Source organism: Schistocerca americana, chromosome 11, assembly GCF_021461395.2.
Source record: "Schistocerca americana isolate TAMUIC-IGC-003095 chromosome 11, iqSchAmer2.1, whole genome shotgun sequence".
In the NCBI taxonomy this organism is placed as follows: domain Eukaryota; kingdom Metazoa; phylum Arthropoda; class Insecta; order Orthoptera; family Acrididae; genus Schistocerca; species Schistocerca americana.
Window position 1 is genome coordinate 49,913,235 of NC_060129.1, and position 25,033 is coordinate 49,938,267.

General features: G+C 46.2%; 1 protein-coding gene across 1 annotated transcript in view; it reads right to left on the reverse strand.

The window, feature by feature from the left end:
- LOC124554060 (BTB/POZ and MATH domain-containing protein 3-like) overlaps positions 1 to 25,033 on the reverse strand; it is a 74,131-nt gene that overhangs the window by 34,253 nt on the left and 14,845 nt on the right. The window contains exon 2 of the mRNA XM_047128101.1: positions 26 to 602. Within this exon, the coding sequence (XP_046984057.1) occupies positions 26 to 591 (566 nt within the window). The 5' untranslated portion in view covers positions 592 to 602. The remainder of the gene's footprint in view (positions 1 to 25; positions 603 to 25,033) is intronic.

The window sequence follows — 25,033 nt, forward strand, 5'->3', positions numbered from 1 at the left end:
AATCAGTGGGTTGTCTCACACTTACCTGGTTTGTGGTGGTGGATCGTACAGCAACCGGCTCACTTCGATCAAGTCTTCCGGCTGCTTCCGCATGGCATCCGCCCACCCCTGAGTGGCCATCACCTCGAAGGGACAGGTCTTAATAAATTCGATGGCGGCTCGCCTGAGGTCACTGCAGGAGTGGCGGACTGCGAGGACGGCCGCGGCCGCCGCGGTCTCCACGGTCAGCTGAGCGGCCACCTGCCGCTCGCACTCCGCCTTCAGCCCCGACACCCCGTACTTATCCGCTGCGGCCAGCAGCTGGGGGGCCGTGCCGCGCAGCTGGGGGGCCCGCAGGGTGTACAGGTAGGAGACCAGCTCCCTCAGCACCGGGCCCCCGATGTCGGCAATCCTCACCACGCCAGTGCAGGCCTCGAGGGTGTCGTGGGCGAACATGGCCGCGAACACGGGGCTCCTGTCCGCCAGGACGGCCCTGTGCACCACCAGCCGCGTGTCACCTGCCTCGAGTATCACCATGGCGTCGTCCCCAGCGTCCAGGAGTGCACCCACGTTGACAGCCACCGTCTCTGTGATGTCCTTAACTGCTTCCATTGTGGACGATTCTGAAACACGGCAACACGGAGCAGCCCTTTCAGCATACAGGTGACTGACGATACTTCTACAAGTGACAGCCACACCTGTCTCCAGCGACAGTTGATAAATACAGGGTGAGTCACCTAACATTACAGCTGGATATATTTCGTAAACCACATCAAGTACTGACGAATCGATTCCACAGACCGAACGTGAGGAGAGGGACTAGTGTAACTGGTTACTACAAACCATAAAAATAATGCACGGAAGTATGTTTTTTAACATAAACATACATTTTTTTAATGGAACCCCGTTAGTTTTGTTAGCACATCTGAACATATAAAGAAATACGTAATCAGTGCCGTTTGTTGCATTCTAAAATGTTAATTACATCCGGAGATATTGTAACCTAAACTTGACGCTTGAGTACCACTCCTCCGCTGTTCAATCGTGTGTATCGGAGAGCACCGAATTACGTAGGGATCCAATGGGAACGGTGATGGACCTTAGGTACAGAAGAGACTGAAACAGCACATTACGTCCACATGCTAACACCTTTTTATTGGTCTTTTTCACTGACGCACATGTACATTACTATGAGGGGTGAGGTACACGCACACACGTGGTTTCCGTTTTCAATTACGGAGTGGAATAGAGTGTGTCCCGACATGTCAGGCCAATAGATGTTCAATGTGGTGGCCATCATTTGCTGCACACAATTCCAATCTCTGGCGTAATGAATGTCGTACACGCCGCAGTACATCTGGTGTAATGTCGCCGCAGGCTGCCACAATACATTGTTTCGTATCCTCTGGGGTTGTAGGCGCATCACGGTACACATTCTCCTTTAACGTACCCTACAGAAAGAAGTCCAGAGATGTAAGATCAGGAGAACGGGCTGGCCAACTTATGCGTCCTCCACGTCCTATGAAACACCCGTCGAACATCCTGTCAACAGTCAGCCTAGTGTCAATTGCAGAATGTGCAGGTGCACCATCATGCTGATACCACATACGTCGACGCGTTTCCAGTGGGACATTTTCGAGGAACGTTGGCAGATCATTCTGTAGAAAAGCAATGTATGTTGCAGCTGTTTGGGCCCCTGCAATCAAGTGGGGACAATGTTTCAAGCGTCAACTTTAGGTTACAATATCTCCGGATGTAATTAACATTTTACAATGCAACAAACGGCACTGATTACGTATTTGTTTATATGTTCGGATGTGCTAATAAAACTAACGTCGTTCCATTTAAAAAAAACGTTGGTTTGTGTTAAAAAACATACTTCCGTGCATTTTTGTATGGTTTGTATTACACAATTACACTAGCCCCTCTCCTCACGTTCGGTCTGTGGAATCTGCTCGTCAGTATTTGATGTGGTTTACGAAATATATCCAGCGGTAACGTTAGGTGACTCACCCTGTACAGTCCATCCTTAGTCGGTTCCAGCAGTATCACACCCTTTTTGTCCGACTGATGCCATTGGTGAATAACAGCACATCTTTAATAATACCATTTTCAAGCTTTACCTTTTCTTTCAGCATATTTCATTTGGAGAACAAGCTCCAGAAGCGGCAAGGACATTATTTCCATCAGTTTTTCTACAGTGCAATGTTATTTGGTATGGAAATGGTTTGAAATAGACGTCTACCAAAATACTAAATAGGCTGTACAGAACTATAGTATTACTCTATTCAACGAGATGTTCTCTTTACTTCTCCTGTTATTCAAGAAAACAACACTGTTTTATGACCTGAATCTGTATTATTCGTCATTTAACAAGCAGTCATGCATGAACCCTTGCAGGAGTTGCTTCACACAGGGGATGAAGCCTGTGTGTCGGGAGACTGACTCGCGCGTTCACAGTGAAAGATCGTGAAGTGGGTTCAGCCGAGTACGTAGTTCAAATTGTCATCCACCAGAGTACAGTAGCGGACAGACACATTCAAGAAACAGTCAAGAGTATGTTTTTGTGAATTGTAATGTTTATTTCTTGAAGGATTTTTCTTTTATGGTTGTACAGTTTTGTGTATGTTTTTAGTAGTGTGGATGATGCGTGAATGTGGTCTAAAGTAAATATGTAGATCACTGTTACAGTGACAAACGCCGTACGAAGTAACGTGAGAAATTTTTAATACACTGTGAATGAAGACGGGGAATTTTGTATTATAGTGTGTCAAGTAAGTTTATGGTAAAGGGAAGCTAATTTCAGTGTAAATGAAAACAGTTAATAATGTAAAGTATAAATAAAGTATCAGAATGTTAAATATTTTGGAAAAAAGTACAGTTCGAGTGTGTTGTTTATTGATTTGTTAGTCATGAAAAAAGCGCGCTAACACAGGAGAATAATATTTTTGTATTGGCCTTAATGCAGACTGAGCAATCAGAACAGAGTATTCTTCACGCATCTCTTCTCTTGCAAATGGAGAATGCTTACACCAATCTAAGTAGTCAGAGCCCAGCCTTTCAATGGTACGGTCGTGTGTAGTATGAGCTCCGAAGGAGCTAGAATTTGGGGGGTTATCGCTACTAAACAGTACGATACTCTAGATAAATTTAAAGAGGCGTTTTTTAAAGAATATTGGGGCAAGCAAAAACAAATGGAGTTGCTAAACAACTTCTGGGCTAGGGAAACGTTTAATCCCAGGAAGGAAAGCTTAAGAAAGTTTGCGTTAAAGTGGACGACAAACTTATCATATTTAAGCCGAGACAGAAGAAATTGTTATGGGCCTGGAAGGAAAATTGCCCATGAACTGGCGAAACAAAATTATTGCAGCTCCTAGGGATGACGTTTATAAATTCATTGCTACTTGGAGAGAGTTGACAAGTTGTTCCATGAGGAGGAGCATGCAAATCGTAACATCAGACCACCAAATAATGCAGAACCGCGGCAGAATGCAAACGATAACAGAATTGGTGTGTACCCCGGAAACAGCGGGAGGTGGCGCTACCCAACAAATGACAGGCGAAATAATGGGGAGCAGGTGCACAATTATCGGTCGTATTCTCCGGTGCGAGAGGATGATGATGCGCCAAGGTGACAGCAAATGGTGGTAAACTTAAGAAATGGTACAGAATCCGTTAAACTAAATGCCGTCTGTGAAAGGGCTAGCGTTTACAAGATGGGAAACAGTAATTTGAACCTGCTAGCAAAACCCTTTGTACGTGTTAGATAAACAGGCTGGGACTGTGAGTAAGGAGCAGAAGAAGGTAGTAACAACAGACGAAACGAGCTATATACACACATCTGTACATTTAACGGAGGTCTAGGAGATTTTTTGGACAGATATAAAATAAGCACTGTATTGCAGACGAAACGGGTGATGAATTAGCGGAGAATGTCCTTAGCAACCAAGTTGAAGTCTAGTCATGTTCTGGGGTAGGAATAAGTACAGAAGCTGCAGAATTACAAGAGATTGGTGATGTCAGTATAGAAGAAATACTATTGTCTATAAATGACATTTGTGAGGCTATAAGGGAGAGGCAGGAAAATGGTGACCAAAATGGCGGTCAGCCAACTAATCGTGAAAGAGAGAGAGAGAGAGAGAGAGAGAGAGAGAGAGAGATTGGGGGGGTGGGGAAGGAGAACACGGAGAATGGCGAAACGCCGGAAAAAATTTTTGAGCTGTCATTAGTGAACAGAATAAATAGTATGGGGGAGAAAAGTGATGTGGGTAATTCTGCAAAAATCTGTGTAATTTCTGGAAACAGGGAAGATTTCGATAGAAGAGAGGTTGTGAACGATTTTTTGGAGCAGGCTTCTGACACCAGCAATGAAGGGAAGGTGTTGAGTCAGCCAGTAATCAGTCTGCAAGTGTGTAACGAAGAAGTGCAGTGTTTAGCAGATAGCGGCAGTGATTTACGTGCTGTGGGTAAAAGTTTGTTAGGATCGTTGCCAAGTAGAAATGAAGTTGTAATAATGCCAGTAACGGGGCTGCAGATAATTGTAGCTACAGGAAAAGTTAAAAACCTGTTAAACAGGAAGTTCTGTTGCGAGTAAAAATAAAAGGTGTACTCCATGACTTCCTTATAATCCCTGATCAATGTATAAAAATGCCAATTGGCGTAGATTTCTTTAACCAGTACAAAGGGAGATTAAGTTTTAATGAAAATGTAATTTTTTAAAGTAATAGAAAATGACTTAACATTTAAACTAGTTGCCCATCCAGCGGAAATAGTAATTTTATTTCCTCAAAAATGTGAAGGCACGTTTTCAGAAACTCACTTTGGACTAAAAAAAGGAAAAAAAAGACAAATGTGCAGGACTGGTGGTGTTTACGCTGACGCCCCCCCCGCCCACCCACACACACACACACACACACACCCACACACACACACACACACACACACACACACCACACACACACACACTTAGCGTTAAATGAATGTTGCTTTCGTTTACATGGCTAATTTGCTTAACAGAAAAAAATGATACGCGTAGCAAATTCTTTCTACATCAGTGTCAGATCACTCGTTCTTCAACATCTGTTTATAACTTTGTACTCCAGCTCGTGTGACTTCCTTCACAGAGCCAAAGTCATGATATTTGAGGTGTTTGTTTATGTTCGACGCTGCCTTTTATTATACACTTGTACAATTGAAGCTTCAATCTAGGATTGTGGTTACACCAAGACAAGCTGCATATGTATCTGAAACGCTGGAGGGTTTGCAAGGGAGTCAACTGACGGACTGTGAGTACTTTCATCATTTTGGTCTTACGTTTCTACTGTTCTGTAGTGTGAGTCATTCTACAGTCCAGACCCATTGTGAGAATGTGTGTAAGGTTTCCGACCAACAGATACAATAAAATGTTTATGAACCCCAAAAATGGCACGCCACAAGATTATGCAAACGCAAACAACAACGTAACACACGAATCAGCTGAATTTTTTCAACGAACCCCGCGGCAGAATGGAAGGAGTCACCCATGAGAAAACTCTTCAGTTTCGATTGGAAAGCGCTTGGATTACTGCTAAGATGTTTGAATTCTTGTGGTAGCTTATTTAAAGTAGGCGCAGCAGTAGACTGCACTAGAGTCAAGGGAGTGCGATCCTGTAAAATTACTGATTCTTCCTACAGGGAACATTACGAGCTTTCCACAAATAACTTACTGTAACAGAAAACGAGTACTTCTGAACATTTTCATTTATGACATCGGTAGCACCTATTATCAGATTGGGTAACGCAAAGTTCTTCAATGCGCTAACAGTTTCGCAAACCGTCGACTTTTACACGCATGTTCGGCACAAACTGTTCTCCGGGTTTTCTGACGACCGACTTTCTCTCTCGTGGTATTAATCGTGTTTCGACGTCTGAGGTCCTGGTTCGGTTCTCGCCTGATTGGTTCGTGACTGCAGTCCAGAAAGGCCTGCCGCTTCGATCGCGTGGACTGTACGGCCGGCAGAAACCTTTTTGTTCTAACTTAATCAGATTTTTATGTTTTGCACAAACTGCAACACCGTTAAAGGTTTTCACGCTAATTAAGGCCGTGTAAGCATGGTCTCTCCCGAATGTAGTTTTGACCAAAATGCGATTCCGGTAGCCGGTAGCTGGAGTCCAGAGTTTTTCTTTATCGTGCCTTCTGCGTTGCTCTGCAGATATTTCCATAGCAAGTTCCATACCGTGACAAATATTTCTTTATACCTAACCCAGAGGTGAAACAGCAACTTTCATAAATGCAGCTTTGAAACTTTTTAATGCAACGAAATATTTTCTTAAAAATTTTAATCCCCTATTCCACTCCCTTAGGGGTTGAATTTCCAGAAACACTCAAACACGTATTTTTTTACTTTCTGACAGAGAAAGCAAACACTAGTTTTCGTAGTTCTAGCTCCAAAATTACCTTAATAGAGACATTTCTCAAAAATCCTTCATCCCAATTTCACCCCCTTAGGGTTGAAATTTCGCGCAATCTTCTTACACGCACCTCCTGGAGATTTCCAGTTTCAGTTTGGGTTGGGCTATGATGGGTCAGACGGGCAGGACATTCCCTTTTATGCAGAGAGATTATTAATTAATAATCGTACAGCAATTTTTGCTCACGAATTGACCTGGTGACCGTTCTCGAGTTATTTTCCGTCTAAGCTGATGGCTGATGCCGTTCATTTGTTCCATACTTTTATCTTTCGTTACTGTGTAAAAGCAGTCGCACAGTAACAATTCGTTTACAAGTCTATCTGGATTTTTTCGTATTTTCATTATTCCTCGGAACATATGCGTTCCCAAAGTAACAGGGAAAATTAGGCGCACGCCCCATGTTGCACGGGGGCTTAATTTAAATAAAATGCAAATATTTTTAGTAGCTGTATGTCCGATTACGCAAGTCTCGTAAACGGCTGGTCCTGACTAGTTTTTGTACGCAATCTGACTGCATAGAATGACAACAAACAATGAATGAAAATTTTCGTTAACACAGTTAATTAATTAAGTCCCCAGCAACTATAAAATCTACGAAGCCAACAAAGCACACGTGTAGCTGTTCTGTGTGTGGTGGTATGACTCAACGCACATCTGGCACGGTTCTTCTTCAACAATACAAGAATTTTTAAATACCAATTATACTGACGTGATAAAATAAAATTAGAAATACTATAATTGCGTAAGGAAAGCAGAATTACACTCTAATACAAGAACACAAGCCAGATGCTTTGTTGACTGAACCTGTAATGATGCATTATTTGAGATACAGGAATATTAAAAAGAAAAAACGGGGAATTTATCTACCTTCATATGTATTGACGAAAAGCACTCAGATCATTACAATATCTCCATTGGAACAACATCTGCTATCTCTCCCATCAAACCACTGCATAAAACATGGAACAACACTCTCCACCACCACATCTCACTCCGACTTCACGACAAGCAGTGCCCACCACAACTTCTCGGCAAGAACTGCCCGCCGCTACTTCTCAATAATCACAGCCAGTGGAGGCGGCGGAAGAAAACTCTCTGGCGCGATCTCTGGCGCTGTGGCTCAGTGTAGCCACCTTTCAATGTATACATCCTAATTAAACGGAAGTCCAGCTCCGTTATAACTTGCGTAGTTACAGTTTAGCGCAAGCCGCACCTCGACACACGTTCAGTCATTCTGCGTATATTTCGGGTGACCTAACACAGTTATACAACCGCTGTGAAGAACCGTAACCGAACTATGTGTGGCATCTGGAGCAGAGAACAAGTTTTTCAAGCATTTCTCAAGAGAACTTTCAGGGATTAACGATCTCTAAAACGTCGCTGCACTGCTGTTACGGTTTTCCGGCAGTGTCAGATGGCGTGCATCGCGTCAGCCCAGAGGGAGCGGCAGGGCAGCCGGCTGTGCTGGGGGCGGAGCGTGTGCGCATGCGCAGCGCCGGTCAGCTGGCTCGCCAAAAGGAGTCAGGCATCACGTGCCGCTCACGGGTCGGGTCGGATTTATTTCAGCCACAGATGACACGAAAAGAATTTTCCTCGACATGGACTTTTAGTAACTTCCAATTTGGGTAGAAAATTCGACGTTGGCTACATAGATTTTATTTCTCATTTTATTATTTGTTATTATGCAGGAAAGCTCCCGAACCAGATACGCATGTTGGGTGCGACATTAGAGAAGTAAAGGCAGCAGAATGGGCGTTCTGTTCCTACTTGTCTGCGTTACTTGATGCACTGTTTTTTTTTTTTTTTTTGCATCATCTTCACTCCCCTCCCCTCCTCCCACACACACACACACACACACACACACACACACACACAGAGAGAGACACAAAATGCGACATTGTGGTTCATCTCATATCTGCTACACGTTGTCAATATTTATAAATTCTGCCGTCCGTTACCGCTTTAACACACAGCATGTGACACAGCGTGTCCTACAGAGACTCGCATTCGCGATTTGTGCAGCAGTTTCCGCAGTCCATGGTCTCGTGGTTAGTGTCCCAAGTTCGATTCCCGGCCGAGTCGGTGTTTTCCCTCTCTACGGGTCTCGGTGTTTGTTCGGCCACCATCATTGCCGGTCGGTTTCACCGCCGCGCAAACCGACAAATTCGAGTGAAACAGGAGGTCTTTCTCCTACCGGCCGAGCAACCCCAAACGGGATCACCTCCCGGTCAGTTCACTTCATTTTTAGGGTTCTAGGCTAGGAGCAAATTGAGACGCATATAGCGCGTGTGGCGCGACGCAGCGCAGCGCGCGTTTTCCTAACTTCAGGTTCAAATGGGGCCGCGCAAACTGCGACGCGACGCGACTGGGACGCGACGCGCGCCTGCGCCAGGTCGCGCGGCGTTGTGGTTGCGGCACAGTTTCTGGCGACGCGCGTCACGCGAGCACAGCGGGAGGGGGTGAGGGAGGGGGGGGGGGAGGTGGAAGGCAGACCTGCCGTGTGCTCACCCCGGCATGGCGCGTGTGGGCAGTGGAAGTATTGCCCGTCCGAAAAATACAGCCTTATAGTGTACTGAATTTTATTAACACTGAGTAGTGTTTCGTCTTTCGCCGTTCAAGAGCTCCATCTATTTACGTTACTACATAATAATTTTCAGTTGCAAATATCTCTGGAGTTCTTTTGGTTTGTTTCTTCTTTTGTCAAGAACAATGGACAGTTCAGTAACTGGTGAGCCCTTAGCCACTGGCATTATCATCTTCTGCCTCCGCCATGTTTTCAGATCGTAAGAAGGGATAGACGATTCATCCTGAGGGTAGTGAATAAGGAACTAAGGAATAATTATAAAATCAAGTGATTTAGAAACGAGGCAGGAAATTAAAATAAGGGTATCTACTTGCTGCCTCTAATGCTGACGTATCTCTACGATCTGCTGCAAGAAGTCGAAAAGGCGTTATTTCCACAGGTATGACCTCTTTCTGCTTCTGATAAAACGTCGAAGATATGAAGTAGGTAGCTTTCACTGTCGTTACTTGGATATAGGTGTAATAAGAGACATTATAGTATGTACCTGTGGACATTACATGTCCACTGCAAGCTATAAACACTCGAAAAGCAGTCAGAAATAACAATGTTTCAATTGGCTCGCCAAGATGAGAAACAGCATTTCAATTGTTGCATGCACATTATTCAGCATTAATAAACTAATTATACAAATGAAAAGAAAATGGTCGGTATTATTACGAAAGTAGGAATATCCTAAAAGAGTGTGGTGCTTAGATATATTTAATTTGTTGAAATGTACTTTAATGACAATGTTCTTGTAACTCCAGCTCACAAGGCACACATGGCCAGCGTCTGCATTCCTGTCGCGCGTATTATCCTCCGCTGCTGACAACCCACTGACCAGTGTGTTGTGCGACAGATCAATTCTTTCCTTTTCTCAGTAACAAGTATTTCATTCGCTATCACACAGTTTGGCCAGCCGTAGGTGAGTAACCAGCATCCGGCAGGTGCGTATTATTCCGCCTGAAGGAACGGTCGTCATTATTTTAATACTGCTCAGACAAGAGAAGGAATAAAATCCTTTGGTAAGTTTCCAGTCCAGTCCCTCAGTGTTAGACACCAATGGGTTACGGGCATTCGACCAAAACTCCAACATAATTGGTAATTAATTTTTGCGTGAGTTGTTAACCTTTTCTCATTCGAAGAAGCGTCACCATTTATGAGTAACGGACACACTTCTGTCGACAATTTTAATTGTACTTTGTCAAAACACAGTGTAATTTGCGCAAACTCATCTCACAGCAGCTACTGCGGCAGAATCCTGAAACAGAGTGACTCAGAAAACAAGTAACTGGCAATCACAGAGGTCAATAGCTTACGAAAACCTCAGTGTCGGTTTGTAGTAACATAAGAGAAGAAATTTCATTTTTATTTTCATACTAGGAAAATAAAAAGAGAGGGTTGTAGCCTATCCCCGAAGTTATTCAATCTGTATATTGAGCAAGCAATAAATGAAACAAAGGAAAAGTTCAGATTAGGTGTTAGAATCCATGGAGAAGAAATAAAAACTTTGAGGTTCGCCGATGACATTGTAATTCTGTCAGAGACAGCAAAGGACTTGGAAGAGCAGTTGAACGGAATGGACAGTGTCTTGAAAGGAGGATATACGTAAGATGAAGGTCAACAAAAGCAAAACGAGGATAATGGAATGTAGTCGAATTAAGTCGGGTGATGCTGAGGGAATTAGATTAGGAAATGACACTTAAAGTAGTAAAGGAGTTTTGCTATTTGGGGAGCAAAATAACTGATGATGGTCGAAGTAGAGAGGATATAAAATGAAGACTGGCAATGGCAAGGAAAGCGTTTCTGAAGAGAAATTTGTTAACATCGAGTATAGATTTAAATGTCAGGAAGTCGTTTCTGCAAGTATTTGTATGGAGTGTAGCCATGTATGGAAGTGAAACGTGGACGATAAATAGTTTAGACAAGAAGAGAATAGAAGCTTTCGAAATGTGGTGCTACAGAAGAATGCTGAAGATTAGATGGGTAGATCACGTAACTAATGAGGAGGTATTGAATAGAATTGGGGAGAAGAGGGGTTTGTGGCACAATTTGACTAGAAGAAGGGATCGGTTGATAGGACATGTTCTGAGACATCGAGGGATCACCAATTTAGTACTGGACGGCAGCGTGGAGGGTAAAAATCGTAGAAGGAGACCAAGAGATGAATATACTAAGCAGATTCAGAAGGATGTAGGCTGCAGTAGGTACTGGGAGATGAAGAAGCTTGCACAGGGTAGAGTAGCATGAAGAGCTGCATCAAACCAGTCTCAGGACTGAAGACAACAACAACAACAACAACAACTAGGAAAATTTTGTTTCGCTAGCTGTCGATAACTCAAGAAATTACTACGAATGGAGTCAAAAAAATAAGAAGGGAAGTAGAAGTACTGATATATCGCCAAAGATAAAGTTCCCTGTGTTTACGAATTAGCAAAATACTCTCCTTGTGTGCTATCATTCGCCAATCTTTCGTTTCGATGTCTCGAGCGGTTTAGGAGATACGAGAGATGTTGCGAGTATTTCATTCTCGCGGGCGTGAGATCGGAAGTGAGCGCGCTACCTACGATCAGTTTTCTCGAGATCGGAGGCAGATAGATACGTCCTCCCAAGTCTAAACAAAAATTCAACATGTTGGCTAAATTTCAAACGCAACAACATACGGTGTAACGAAACGCAAAATCATAGCGACCCTTATTTTTCATTGCAGGCTTTTCGAAGTTTGCGTAGCGTCTTACTATAATGTGTATATCGCAATAAGTATGACCATTAGCGAGATGATGAGCACTTGGCCACGAAGCTGCCATATAACGCTACAAGCAAATAAAAAATGAAATATTTTTAGGGAGTAGTTTCTGTAAAATCGTTTGAGAAAGATTACAGTGTGCACGCGCTTCGTTTCTGTCAGCGTGGAGCGCCCGTCAGCCGGCGCGTGCAAAACACGTGCACGCGTCTCGACATGCGTTGGACACGCGCGCCACGCGTGATTCGTGCGCGTCGCGCTGTAGCGTCGTGTCGCGCCTCAGTCTGCGCCCAGGCTGTAAGACGGCCCTTCCTCAGCAACGGGAGGGCTGGCACCAGCGGGGCTCTGGTGGGAGTGTCGCGGCCTCAGTGGCGGCAGGAACGCACTGCGGAAGCGTGGAGCAGGAAAGAGGACGCTGACCGCCAATCGACGAACCACACTCACCACAAAACCGTACAATCTGTGTTGTCAAAGTACGCCAATATGTAAACAATTATATTATTTATACGATCTGAAGGAAACTGTTGTCCCACCCGTAAACCGTAAATTTTAAGTGGTCCCAGTGTTTCCTGTTACGAATGTACCGGTATACTCTCATCTGCATAATTGTTAATTCGTTACATCGCCCCTTACCCGTAGCAATCAAATCTAAACATGAAGTACTGAAAACTAATATTGTGATGCGTAATGTAGCAGGAATGAGTTACCACCTGCACTTTACGGTGTGTGGTCGAGGGTATTTCGTGCACCGAGGTCATTCTACTCTGCGTCTCGCTGGCTTCCCGCCCCCCCCCCCCCCCCCCGCCGACCATAACCAGCGTGGCCGCGTGACGTCACCTCCCGCCGCTGCCGACCCTGAACTGGCAACACGCACTTATCTTGCACCCACCGCGCGGACGCCCGCTTCCTGCCGACAAACCGCAGTGCCGCAGTGCAAGCGTGTCTCCTCGACGCTTTCAGGCCTGCAGCGAAATGAGCGAGACGAGAAAATTCGAGAAACTGCAGTCTACACACGGGCTTACCGACGATGACGCCAGCCACGTACCACTCGCGAGCGGCACAGCCAAGGCGGATGGGAGCAGTCAGTGGTACCAGAGTACCCTCTGCCACACACTGCCACGCGGCTTGCCGGCACGTACATACAGACTTAGGTGTTAGACTTGCAAGTTTGCTGAAAGTCCTACAGCGGCATGAGGTACAGTGCAGAGGTCTCACAAGTCACAACCAGTATAAACCCCAGCCCACGCCACGCCCGATTCTGTCAAGACTACAACTCGCTCTTATACTACACGTGTAATCGATTACTTTACAAATGCGCCACTGTCTCGAATATCTGACGTTGTGCATGGAAGCGAGAGAAACTTTTGAGAAGGTTTGAGATAATGTTCAAACTTTATTGCAAGTTGCCAAGTGCTGTCATTCCCAGACAATGGATGAACGTATCGTGGGTTATTTGGGCTCCACGACATGCGATGGCAATCTCCGTATCTGTCTCGTTCAGCGTAATACTTGTCTCGCTGTAAGAGGGCTTTAAACACAAGTTTGTACCTCTTAGCGAGCAGTTTACGACATAACTTTTAAATTCGCCCGATAACAGCGCGAAATACTGAGAATAAAATTTTTGTTGCCTCCAGAAGTCGTTTGAGGCGCCTTAGTTAACGCCATAGGTTCACCTACGTGATATTTGTAAGAGGCTTGTACAGACGACGTGGGCCATTTCTAGTTTGATGTAGGCTTGTCGATATAAACGAATTTTATTTAGTCAAGACAGAGTCCGAAGTATCCTACTTACTTCACCAGAGTACTTTCAGTCACAGTTTCACTTCTAAACATCGAATAAAATTTCCAGAGTGAAATTTTCGCTCTGCAGCGGAGTGTGCACTGATATTGAACTTCTTGGAAGATTAAAACTGGGTGCCCGACCGAGGCTCTACCACTTTTTTTTTTTTTTTTTTTTTTTTTTTCGCATTTTGTTCGTTGTTGAACGTTGTGTACGTCACTACGTCACATGAAATTCCGTCAGGTTCGTTTGTTGATCCTTGGACTCTTTTTTATTGCAGAGGCCAAACACCTCTCTGACCGAACACGCTGAGCTACCGTGACACCTCCTCATAGCTCTACTTCCGCAGCAGAGCACTTGCCCGCGAAAGGCAAATGACCCGAGTTCTCGACTCTCGGCCCGGCACACAGTTTTAATCTGCCAGGAAGTTGCGTGCAATAAAATTTGTTTCGCGAGAGGCCGTGTCTGAGGAAACAAGTAATTTTCTTTCATTTCTATTCTGTCACTTAGTAGCAAGCTGAGTTGATTGTACCTAAATGAGATGTGAAATGCATGTTCCTGCCTTTTCAGATCACTATAACGAGAAAATTTGTTTGTTTTGAGATTAAACTGAGTACATACTGTCAATTGTAACAGCTGTCTGTACTTTGCCGCTCTTTATACTGAATTCAACTACTAGTACCGGCAATAGCTGCAACATTTTTTGCAAACAAATCTTACACTCTTCAGACAGCATGGGGCGATCGCGCGTCGTCCCCACCTGCTGCTGCTGCGCCCACACGCACACTCGCCCGCCCTGCCGTAGGAAAGCGACGGAGCGCCGCCTCGCTGCCCCACAAGCGGCGGGCCGGCCCGGGGCAGCGGCTCTCAGGTCACGTGACCCCCCTCCGCCGCCAGCAACGAAAGCCGCAAGCCGCTTCGTGAAGCGTTTCATTCCCTTCTCCGAGAAGCGAGCACACGCAACGCTTACTGCAACAGAACGCTGCCTAACGAATAAACAACTCCGTCGCTCGCTTCTCCCTACGTCATCGCCTCTATTTTCCGTAGTTATTTTGATTTCATTCGTAACCGAGAAGCTCATAGGTCACAAGTACATAACGTAATTAATTCGCATGATCTGGCCATTTATCTTAGCGATTCAGTTGACTGCCTGCTGTCCTGGTGTCCATGCAAGAGCTTAAAATTTTCTGTCTGCTCCTATGTACTGCGGAGAGTACGACGGTCGAAATGTTTATTTTGCAGTAATCGGTAGTAATTTTTTAACAGTTCGTAATAAGAGGGTGTCATCTGTGGTGTGACTGGCTGAGGCAGAACAGACTGAGCAGTCGCCGTATTCGGTTCTATACTATCGGTGCTTTGGTGCCACATTTGCACACTTTGTATTGAAACTTACGTCCAAAGCAAAAAAGTCCACCGAACACTAAGTACCTGCGCAATTTCTCACAATACAACGGCGCAAAATAACGGAATACCAAAACGTCATCCCCGTAAGTTGCAGTTACTTTAGGGTCAAATACCAAGTTTAATTTCCGCCGCTTCAGTGTAAGGCCAACACTGTGGATCACCGCACAAAACTGTTGACGTCATAGTAGTTTTGTACACTCCTGTCTGAAAAATTTCGTTGCACTGTACTATTCGTCATGTAAAGAGTGGGTATTGCATCTCATAATGCGAGAAAAGACCGTGCCACACCAATTACTACACTTTTTTCAAGACCTTCCCAGTGACCTCTGCTCGTGTTGAGACAGTATTTGACTGCCGTGTCCTCTACTGAGTCCTGACTACTGGACCGACGTAAGGGGTCGTGGGTTCTCTCCCAGCAGTTGCTTTCCTGCTCAGAAATCCGCGCCCCGCCGTGGTGTGTCAGGACGTGGCGGTATCTGCTGGACCGCGGCCACACAGGACGGGCCTGGGAATTATTTTTGCATTTTTCATTATTGTTCACTACCGTTGTTGGTTCGAGTATTTAGCTTTGCTGCCACTCGTTCTCGGCCGACGATGAACTGCTACAAAGATAATAAACCACAAATAAAAATTTGATTAATAAAAAGATAAAAAAAATCCGCTCCTTATTCTCATATCAAGTAGACAGACTTTCACCCCAATTAATTCTGAGACGACAGATAAAGTACGACAGGTAAGACTGCGTACTTCCGAAGCTGATGTACATCGAAGATACCCCTAAAATATAGATACGCTTCTCTTTCAATTTCGCATCAAGAACTTACTTACATTTCACCATGCAATATGCAACAAAGTTTTCCAGATGAATCATTCATATAATTTATGCCACACAATATTTTCACCGTGTACATAATTACGGCGCGATTCACTCTTAAGAGCGTCTGCTTTCGGCCGGTGAGCGGCGAGGACGTCTTGTTTACGTCCCGTCCGCAGAGTCGCGGTCCCGTCCGCAGAGTCGCGAGCGCGCGTAGTTTGTTTACTTCCTCGCCGCAGCTAATACTCGCGTCCGTTAACACTGAGTCGCCATGGCTCATTCGTACAGAAAAGCTACCATCAAGATCAGCTTCCAGCCCGACTACGCACGACCACGAGCCTTTGAAGTCGAACGATTCATCCGTGACGAAGTTCAAATACCAACACAGCACATCATCGGTATCCACCTATCCATCACAAGCAGCGTCGTTTACGTCAAGATGGTCGATGACGAGTTATGTCACGCAGTTGTGAACAGATGCGCGAACACTCTCAAGTTCAAACACTCCGATGGTCACATCGGAGAGGTTACTGTTGACCATGCTGGACTAGGATTACGCACACTAAGAGTCTTCGAGCTCCCTTTCGAAGTACCACCGGACGTCGTTACCTCAGCTTTCCGCCCTTATGGGACGGTAATTAGCCACGTGGCCGAAAAATGGAACACCTTCGAGACGTACCAAGTCCTCAACGGCGTCCGACAAGTGAAAATTGAATTAAAGAAACATGTGCCGTCCTACTTAGTCATAGGTGGCTGTCGAGCAATAATAATGTACGACGGCCAACCTCGTACTTGTTCTGGTTGCGGCCAGGAGGGTCATGTGCGCTCGGCGTGTATTCAACGTCGGGTTACACAACTTCCATTGCATGACACGACACCACCTCCTACGCTCACGGCCCTCCCCCTCAATTACGCAGAGGTGACAAGATCGACCGTCATGACAGACGACAACCCCCCCGGAAGACAGGAAGCGTTAGAATGCGCACCTGTCGCCGGTCCTGGATTGACCAACAACGTTACGGTGTCTGCAGGGGTTGAAGAACGCCGCCCATCGCCTCCACATGAAGATTCAGACGAGAGAATGGAACTCGACGCTAGGGTTGTACCGACCGCTGCCTTTCTCCCTGAAGGGGATGCTATACGGGAACCACAAACTCTTTCGGACACAGAAACTCACGTCCGCAAACAAAGGTCACCGAGAAAACATAAAAAGCGACGTCGCACACCCTCAGACGATTGCCTCCAGCGGACGTCTTCTCCAGTTGACGACCGGACGGCCGACGAAACGACGAGGAAAATGGATGTCACGAGATCGCCCTCACCTGTCACTTTGTCTGATTTTGACAAACCCGATTCCGCTCCCTCGGACACACGGATGGCCAGCACAGCGCCCGCCGTTGGTACACAACCGGAAACTACTGCGGATTCACCCTTAGTCACTCAGCCCACAAGTGTTCTACCGCAGCCACCGTTAACTTACGGACCTTGGGCGGATGACATTGAAGACGATTCTACGGGCGCTGTGGTGGATGAGGAGAGGGGTCTCTCCTCCCACACCTCAGCCCCTCCCGAGTAGCAACAGATGACGGCGCGGACGCGGCCAGCAGATCACAGGCCCCACCTTTTACGGCGACACTGACGGCAGCCCCCACCGCAGGAGACGATCTACAAACCTATCGCTTAACGACCATCAACATTAACACCATTCGGACACGTACGAAGTTGTCGCTGCTCCAAGACATGCTCAATGCAGCAGACGTTGACATTGTCTTTCTCCAAGAAGTCTTCGTCGCCGATTTCCCGGGTATGTATGGTTATACGGCTCATGTGTCCCACGCCTCGCCAACTAACAGTGGAGTCGCCATTCTCCTCAGAGAGGGCCTCGAGGCGGACGAAGTCCGATATCTCCCCGACGCTAGAGGAATGGCCGTAACGGTGCAAGGCGTCCGGTTTATCAATGTGTACGCCCCTTCCGGAACGAATCGCCGTCGTGACCGATCGCTCTTCTTCGCAGAAGGAATAGCACCGCTTTTTCAGGGCAGGCACGATGACTTGGTATTAGGGGGCGATTTCAATTGCACCCAAGCACCTAAAGATCAGCTGCCACGCCATTCACCGTGCCCCGAACTTGGGACACTCATCGGCGATCTCCAGCTAGTAGATACATGGGAACATGTCCGAGGAAATAGTCCGGGATACACTCATTTCACGAGTCACTCGTCTAGTCGCATCGATAGGATTTACGTCTCCCGTTCCCTCGCGGCAACGGTGAGTGACGCGGAGGTGTGGCCAGTAGCCTTTTCTGATCACGAGGCCTATATATGTGCCGTCACCCTTCGTCGCCAACGGGTGTGGCGCAGCCGATATCCCTGGAAATTAAACCTTGCACATCTCGCTTCTCCGGATTGTCGACGCGCCATCGAAGACACGTGGAGTTTGTGCCTCCGCCGCCTCCCAACGTATCCTACGTCGATTAGTTGGTGGTTAACCTGCGCCAAGCCGGCCCTACGGCGAACCTTTATTACGTATGGTCGTGAGACTGCTGCTTGGAGGCGGCAGACCCTTGATTTTTATTTCACCGTCCTTCGCGACTGCGCCTCCTTGCCACCCACACCGGAACGACAGCTGACAGTTCAGCGTGCGAAAGCACAGATCGTAGCCCATATGCGCCGACACCTCGAAGGGACGATCGTCCGAGCGCGGACACAAGACAGACTCGCAACGGAACGACCCACCATGTACCACGTCATCCGAGAACGTACACTGCGAAGACGGGCTCTGATACATGCCATCACCACTGAGGACGGCCATCATCACACCACACAACGCGATATTGCTGCAGCCTTCTTCGACCATTACGCACGGCTTTATTCTGCTCAATGTTCCGACCCGACGACGGTGACAGCAGTCTCACAACTGGTTTACGGCATTGTCCCACAGGATTTACGAACTGAATTATTGAACGACATTACGGAAGACGAAGTTATCGACGCCATCGGTAAAGGAGCGGCGAATAAGTCTCCTGGCCCCGACGGGCTCCCTGTGGAGTTTTATAGAACTTTCCAGTATTTACTGGCTCCCAAGTTAACAGACATCTGTCGGGAGCTTATGTCCCCCGCGGTGCCGCTCCCTGCGATCTTCGTAGAAGGAATAATTATACCGGTTCACAAGCCTAAAGGTGGGGCTCGAATACAAGATTACCGCCCGCTAACTCTCGTCAACTGCGACATGAAGATATTCACCAGACTATTAGCAAACCGTCTACGACCGACCCTACCTTACGTCATCTCGCCAGATCAGACTTCCTTAGGGGGTATCAACAACATCCACACAGCACTGTGTCGATACCGTGACTTAATAGCCCTAGCCAGGGCACGCCGCATCCCGGGAGCGCTGGCATCACTAGATTTTAGCCAAGCTTTTGATCGAGTGGATCACGCGTACCTAAAGTCCGTTCTCCAGCACATGCAGTACCCACAGCAATTCACAGACGTCGTGATGCGCCTCCTCCGTGGAGCGACTTCCAAAGTGCTCGTTAACGGGCGTCTCACGCAGTCCCTCCCGATTTTCCGCTCCGTCCGTCAAGGCTGCCCCTTGTCGACGTTACTGTATGCTCTGGCACTGGAACTGCTCCTCTGTGGTCTCCGTCAACGCCTCACCGGTCTTACCCTACGTGACGTCACATTTCGCTGTACAGCATATGCCGACGACCTGGTTCTCGTGTTCCGCAATCGCGACGATGTCAACAGAGCACTAGAATGGATTACCACGTTCGGTGTGGCTTCCGGCAGCTGTCTCAACGTCGCCAAATCGGTCGCCATGGCCATAGGAGACGGGTTGACCCCAGCGTGTGTCGAACCCCTACAGCTTCGTGGCACTATCAAATGTCTCGGAATAGAGTTTCACGACGACATACGGCGCACCGTGGCTCTCAACTACCGCCGCTTATTCCAACAAATTCGGGTCCAGATCTTCAACCTTCGTCTGAGGACCCTCGACATTCTCCAAAGGACACACTTCGTCAATGTTTACCTCGCATCGCGCCTTCCACACATAGCGCGTGTTCTCCCAATACCGTTACTGATGGCACGACGTCTATTAGCGGCATTCGGAGCCTACGTCAGTACAGGCATGCTCTTCAAAGTCAGTTATGAGTCACTGACCCTTCCCCCAGAAAGGGGAGGCCTTGGTCTAGTCCATGTCCACGACAGAGCTGTGGCCCTGTATGTCAGCTCACACATCAAGCATTGGCGCCACCACCCGGACAGTTTGACAGGTTTGCTGTTGGAGTCCTTAGCTCCGCCCTCCATTATGCCCCCACTGACGACGCAAGACATACCGCCACCCTTCTACTACTTCGGGAACTTTTACATTGAACACAGCTATGTCCGTATCGCAGTACCACCGACGAAACAGGCGTCGGCGCGGGATATATATCATGTCCTACAGCAGAGGCGCCCACCAAACATCGTGGAGACCAAAAGCCCTCAGGTTAATTGGAAGGTGGTGTGGAAGACGATTCACGCGATTCCACTGGATACAGCCGTCCGATCCACATGGTACATCACTGTCAATGGTAAACAGATCACCCGATCACGCCTCCACAAGATAAACATGGCGGAATCGCCTCTCTGCGTAGACTGCGGGATACCAGACACGGACGAACACCGTCTCACATGTGGCGCGGCAGAAGACGTATGGCGCTTGGTGCGACAAATTTTGTCGTATTTTCTACGAGTAACTCCGGAACACATTACACCTCGGTTTCTACTATTTCCGGATCAACAGTATTTCCCGCGCGCCAAGACCAACGCTGTCACGTGGATCCGTGCGCATGCGGTACACTACTTATTTCACGATGGACCTAAAGATGTATTAGACTTTTGGAACTACCTACAAGAACGTCATTGCAAGATCGTACGGAACCCAAAATACAGACAGTATTTTTCTAATTACTTAGGGAGTGCCCTACGCGACCCTCCACGCAGCTGGATCATCCACAGGTAGGAGAAGATACCCATTGAGTGAGCTGAAATGACTAAGTTCGATTCTCGGTGGAACAACATGATATACGTGAAGACGTACCTGGATGATGAAGCGTAAGGAGAGTAGCGACACACCCTTCTGGATCCTGTATGAAGCACTTTTTTTTCGTTTTCCCCATATACATTACCTCGGTGTAGGAAAGTGCCGAGATATTGTTTTCTTTTTCTCAGAGCACGATGCGGTGCTAGATACATTTATTTTTGTTGTGGTATAAAAAAAAAAAAGAAAGAAAAAAAGCAGCTCCGGAACGAGAGGTCAGCAAAAAAAAAAAAAAAAGAGAGCCTGGCAGAAGCTTCATCGAATTACCCTGCGACTAATTCTTTCCCGTTATACTTTCCAAAGAGCGCGCGAGAAAAATGCACACTTCAAGACGTTCCACGACAACTTTAATTCTCTTGTTTTATTGCGATGGTCATTTCACTCTATGCAGCGAAATATTCTGCTATTGGCTGGTGACTAAATTTCGTGAAAAGATCTCGCCCCGACGAAATGGCCTTTTCACCTATTGTCATCGCAACTCGCGTGTCATATCCGTGGCACTTTCTCCCCTACTTAGTAATAAAACAAAACAAACTGTCCTTCTTTGGACTTTTTCGATGTTGTCAGTCAATCGCATCTGGTAAGCATCCCTTCTCCACAGCAAACATTCCGAACGAGGAGACGTCAAGGGATCACCAATTTAGTAGCGTGGTGTCGGCCGTCTCTCCAGTAGCTCTATTGTATCTAATAAGTGTTTTGCCAATAAAATGCGCTCTTTGGTTCGCCTTCACAACAAGATTTTCTATGTGTTCTTTCAAATTTAAGTTGTCCGTAATGGTAATTTCAGTCGGTTTTGCATATAGCTTAACACATCATTATGTAGGATCAGTTGCCAGTATTCGTACAAACAAGTTACCGTCTCCAAATCATTTTGCATTTGGTTTCGATGTTCTGTTGACCTTACCAGACGCTAAATGTCATAATTTTATACAGTCTAAAATGGCTGCTCAGATTATCTAGTAAAGCAATTACGTACGTCAGGAACGGCAGAGGACCTTCAACACTTCCTCGGAGCACCATAGATGCACCTCCTGTTTTACTCGATGACTTTCCTCGAATGGCTACGAACTGCGACCTTTCTGCGAGGAAATGACGAATCCAGTCGCACAACTGGGAAGGCACTCCCTGGACACGCCGTTTCAAATGGTTCAAATGCCTCTAAGCACTATGGGACTTAACATCGGAGGTCATCAGTGCCCTAGACTTAGAACTACTTAAACCTAACTAACCCAAGGCCATCACACATCCGTGCCCGATGCAGGATTCGAACCTGCGACCGTAGCAGCAACGCGGTTCCGGACTGAAGTGCCTAGAACCGATCGGCCACAGCGGCCGGCGACACGCAATTCGATTACAAGTTGCATGTGAGGACCGCTGTCATGAGCCTTCTAGAAATTCATAAATATGGAATAGATTTGAGATCCTCTGTCCACAACGCTCATTATTTGGTGTGAAAAAAGAGCTAGTTGTGCTTTACAAGAAATTTTTTCTGAACAAATCGCTTTCTTTGATTTGATCCATTATAAATGGTTTTTGAAAGCCTGCGACTGTAAATAACCTCTGTACAAAAGCATATCATAATCTGTGGAAGACCTATAATGTTATCTCTGTGAACTACCTGTAAGAAGATCTTTGTAACTGTTTTGTTTATATAAGATATTTTCGATGTGTAAAGTGCACAAGTTGTGTATGATGTTAAGTGTGTGTGAGACTCTACCCAAATCGACCATTAGAAAACTGTAAGTACAAATTGTTCTCAAACTTTAGCCACTATCCTCACAGAAAGAATTGATACCCAACTAAAAATCGCGTTTCTTATGTATTACAGTAAAAGTCAACAAAATGAAGCAGACTCACACACACTGACAACATCAAAAGAAATGTCTTAACACACATAAAAAACGCACTTGAAAATGGGAATTATTTCTCGAAACGCGTCGTGCGAATAGTAAAATAAAGAAAAATCGTAACTGGTAGCAGAAGATTTATTTATAAACAAACCGCTTTCTTTGAGGTAACTCATTTTCGAACAGGGTATATATTCCGAAATTATTCTGCAGATTGATTCCAGTGATACGAGGCTGTCTTTCATCGCATTACTCCCATTTCCTTTCTTGAGTATTGGTGTGACCCGTGCGACTTTCCTGTCTTTAGCTACGCATGTTTCTTCGTGTGAGTGGTTGTACGGGGTCCACCAGACGAGCCTTGATGCTGACTATTTACTTTACCAAAGTAGAATATTCAACAAGTAGAAGATTAATCACCTCTAAAGTATCACTGCACTGTTATGTTCCACAACAACGTCTGAAGCAAGATATCAAACTGGTAACTGTATCTTTCAGTATCACTCGGTACGGCTGTAAATACACATACAGAGGCAGGCAGGTTATGTGGGGGGTCAGCATGAAAATATCACCAGTGGCTGTCTTGAGCTCCAGTGGGCAGAGTTCAGCAGTACTGTGCGACACGCTTCAGGGACGGGTGCGCCGGCCAGAGTGGTGGCGGAGGGCCGACACCCGCCGTGGTTCCGCACCAGCGTTAGGAAGCAAACACAGCTCCACTGCAAAACTACGCGCGGCCAGAACCCCACAGCAGAAGTAAATTAGAGTAAGGAGAGCCTTATGTGCAGCATCCAACGAATTTAGAAGTCAAATCCTGTCTAACAACTTCACAGGATGTATCGGTACCAGGAAGTTTTAGTCCCACTTTAAGTGAATAAATAGGTCGAAGCCATCTGTCCACCCCAACCCCCCCCCCCCCCCCCCCGTTTTTACACTTCCCTCCACTACTAAATTGGGGATCGCTCGCTGTCTGAGAATGTGTCCTGCCAACTAATGCCTTCTTCTAGTCAGGTTGTGTCACAAATTTCTTTGCGCGGCAATTCTATTCAGTATCTCATTACTTACGTGATCTACACATCAATTCTTGTGCATTCTTCTGTAGCACTGCAATCTAAAACCTTTGTTCCTTTCCTGTCTGAACTTTTTATCGTCGACATTTCACTTCCAGAAAAGGCTACACACTAATACTGTCAGGAAAGACTTCTTAATATTTAAATTTATATTCGAATTTTAAACATTTCTCTTCTTCGGAAACGCTCTTCTCGTCCTTACCAGTGTGCATTTTATATCTTCCCTACTTTGTCTACCGTCAGTTAAGCATAACTAGCAAAGGTCACCTACTACTTTTAGCGTCTCTTTTCCTAATCTAATTTCGTCAGAATCGCCTAATATAATCTGGGTACATTGTATCGCTTTTGTTGTTGATCTTGTATCTTCCTTCCACGACACTGTCCATTACGTTTAACTCCTCTTCCAATTCCTCAGAAAACCTCAAAAACTTGCATTACAGAGAAAAGCCCCAAATACTAAACGTCTTTTCCCAAAACTGTTTCACTGACGAATATTGGTCCGTAGTTCCGCCTTTAATAACCGCACAAACGTCAAAATAGCAGATATCGAAAGATGCGACCATGTGATAGAAAACCGAGTGGAATCGCAAGAGAAAGTGCTACTGCGCTTTTTCTGAGAACTGTCTTGAGACGCTGTTTCGGGAACTCACACACATTGGGAATGTTTTAGACGATGAAACTACAAAGTGACCTGACTTTATAGATATTGTAATTATAAGGACAGGAATTAATGATCTCTATTTCAACGTAGGCACGACGGTTACTGAAGCTAACACATGCTTCACGAGGCCTAGGAGAATATCTATGATGGATATAGTAGATAAGCAGGTATTAGTATCTTAAGACAATGAATAGGCATCATTTAATTTCGATATGATGGACGTGAAGGAATTATGGACAAGGTGAAAAATAATTGGAAATTGCGTTCTGAAGCAGTACGAGCCGAGTGAGTGGATTAAGGGCGGTTTAATTACAAAAGTGCGGAAAACCCAAAGCATACAACTTCCATGTCATAACTCACTTTGCCAAGTACCTGAGAAAATTCTAATCCCACGGCACAGCTGGGGTGTGATCCAAAAGGAGAAAGTAACCTACTTCCAGCCGTTTTACGGTGTGTGGTGCTGAAAGTACCAGGGCCTTTCTGCGTTCCGCTGGCGCGCCGCCTTCTCTGCCGGACATTCCCCTTCCCCCGCTCCCCCGCTCCCCCGCTCCCCCCCCCCCTCCCACAACTGCAGCCAGTAGTTTTCCGCGGGTGTGGCCGCATTGCGTCAGCTGCTCGGGGAAGTCCCGGCCTCTGTGCAGCC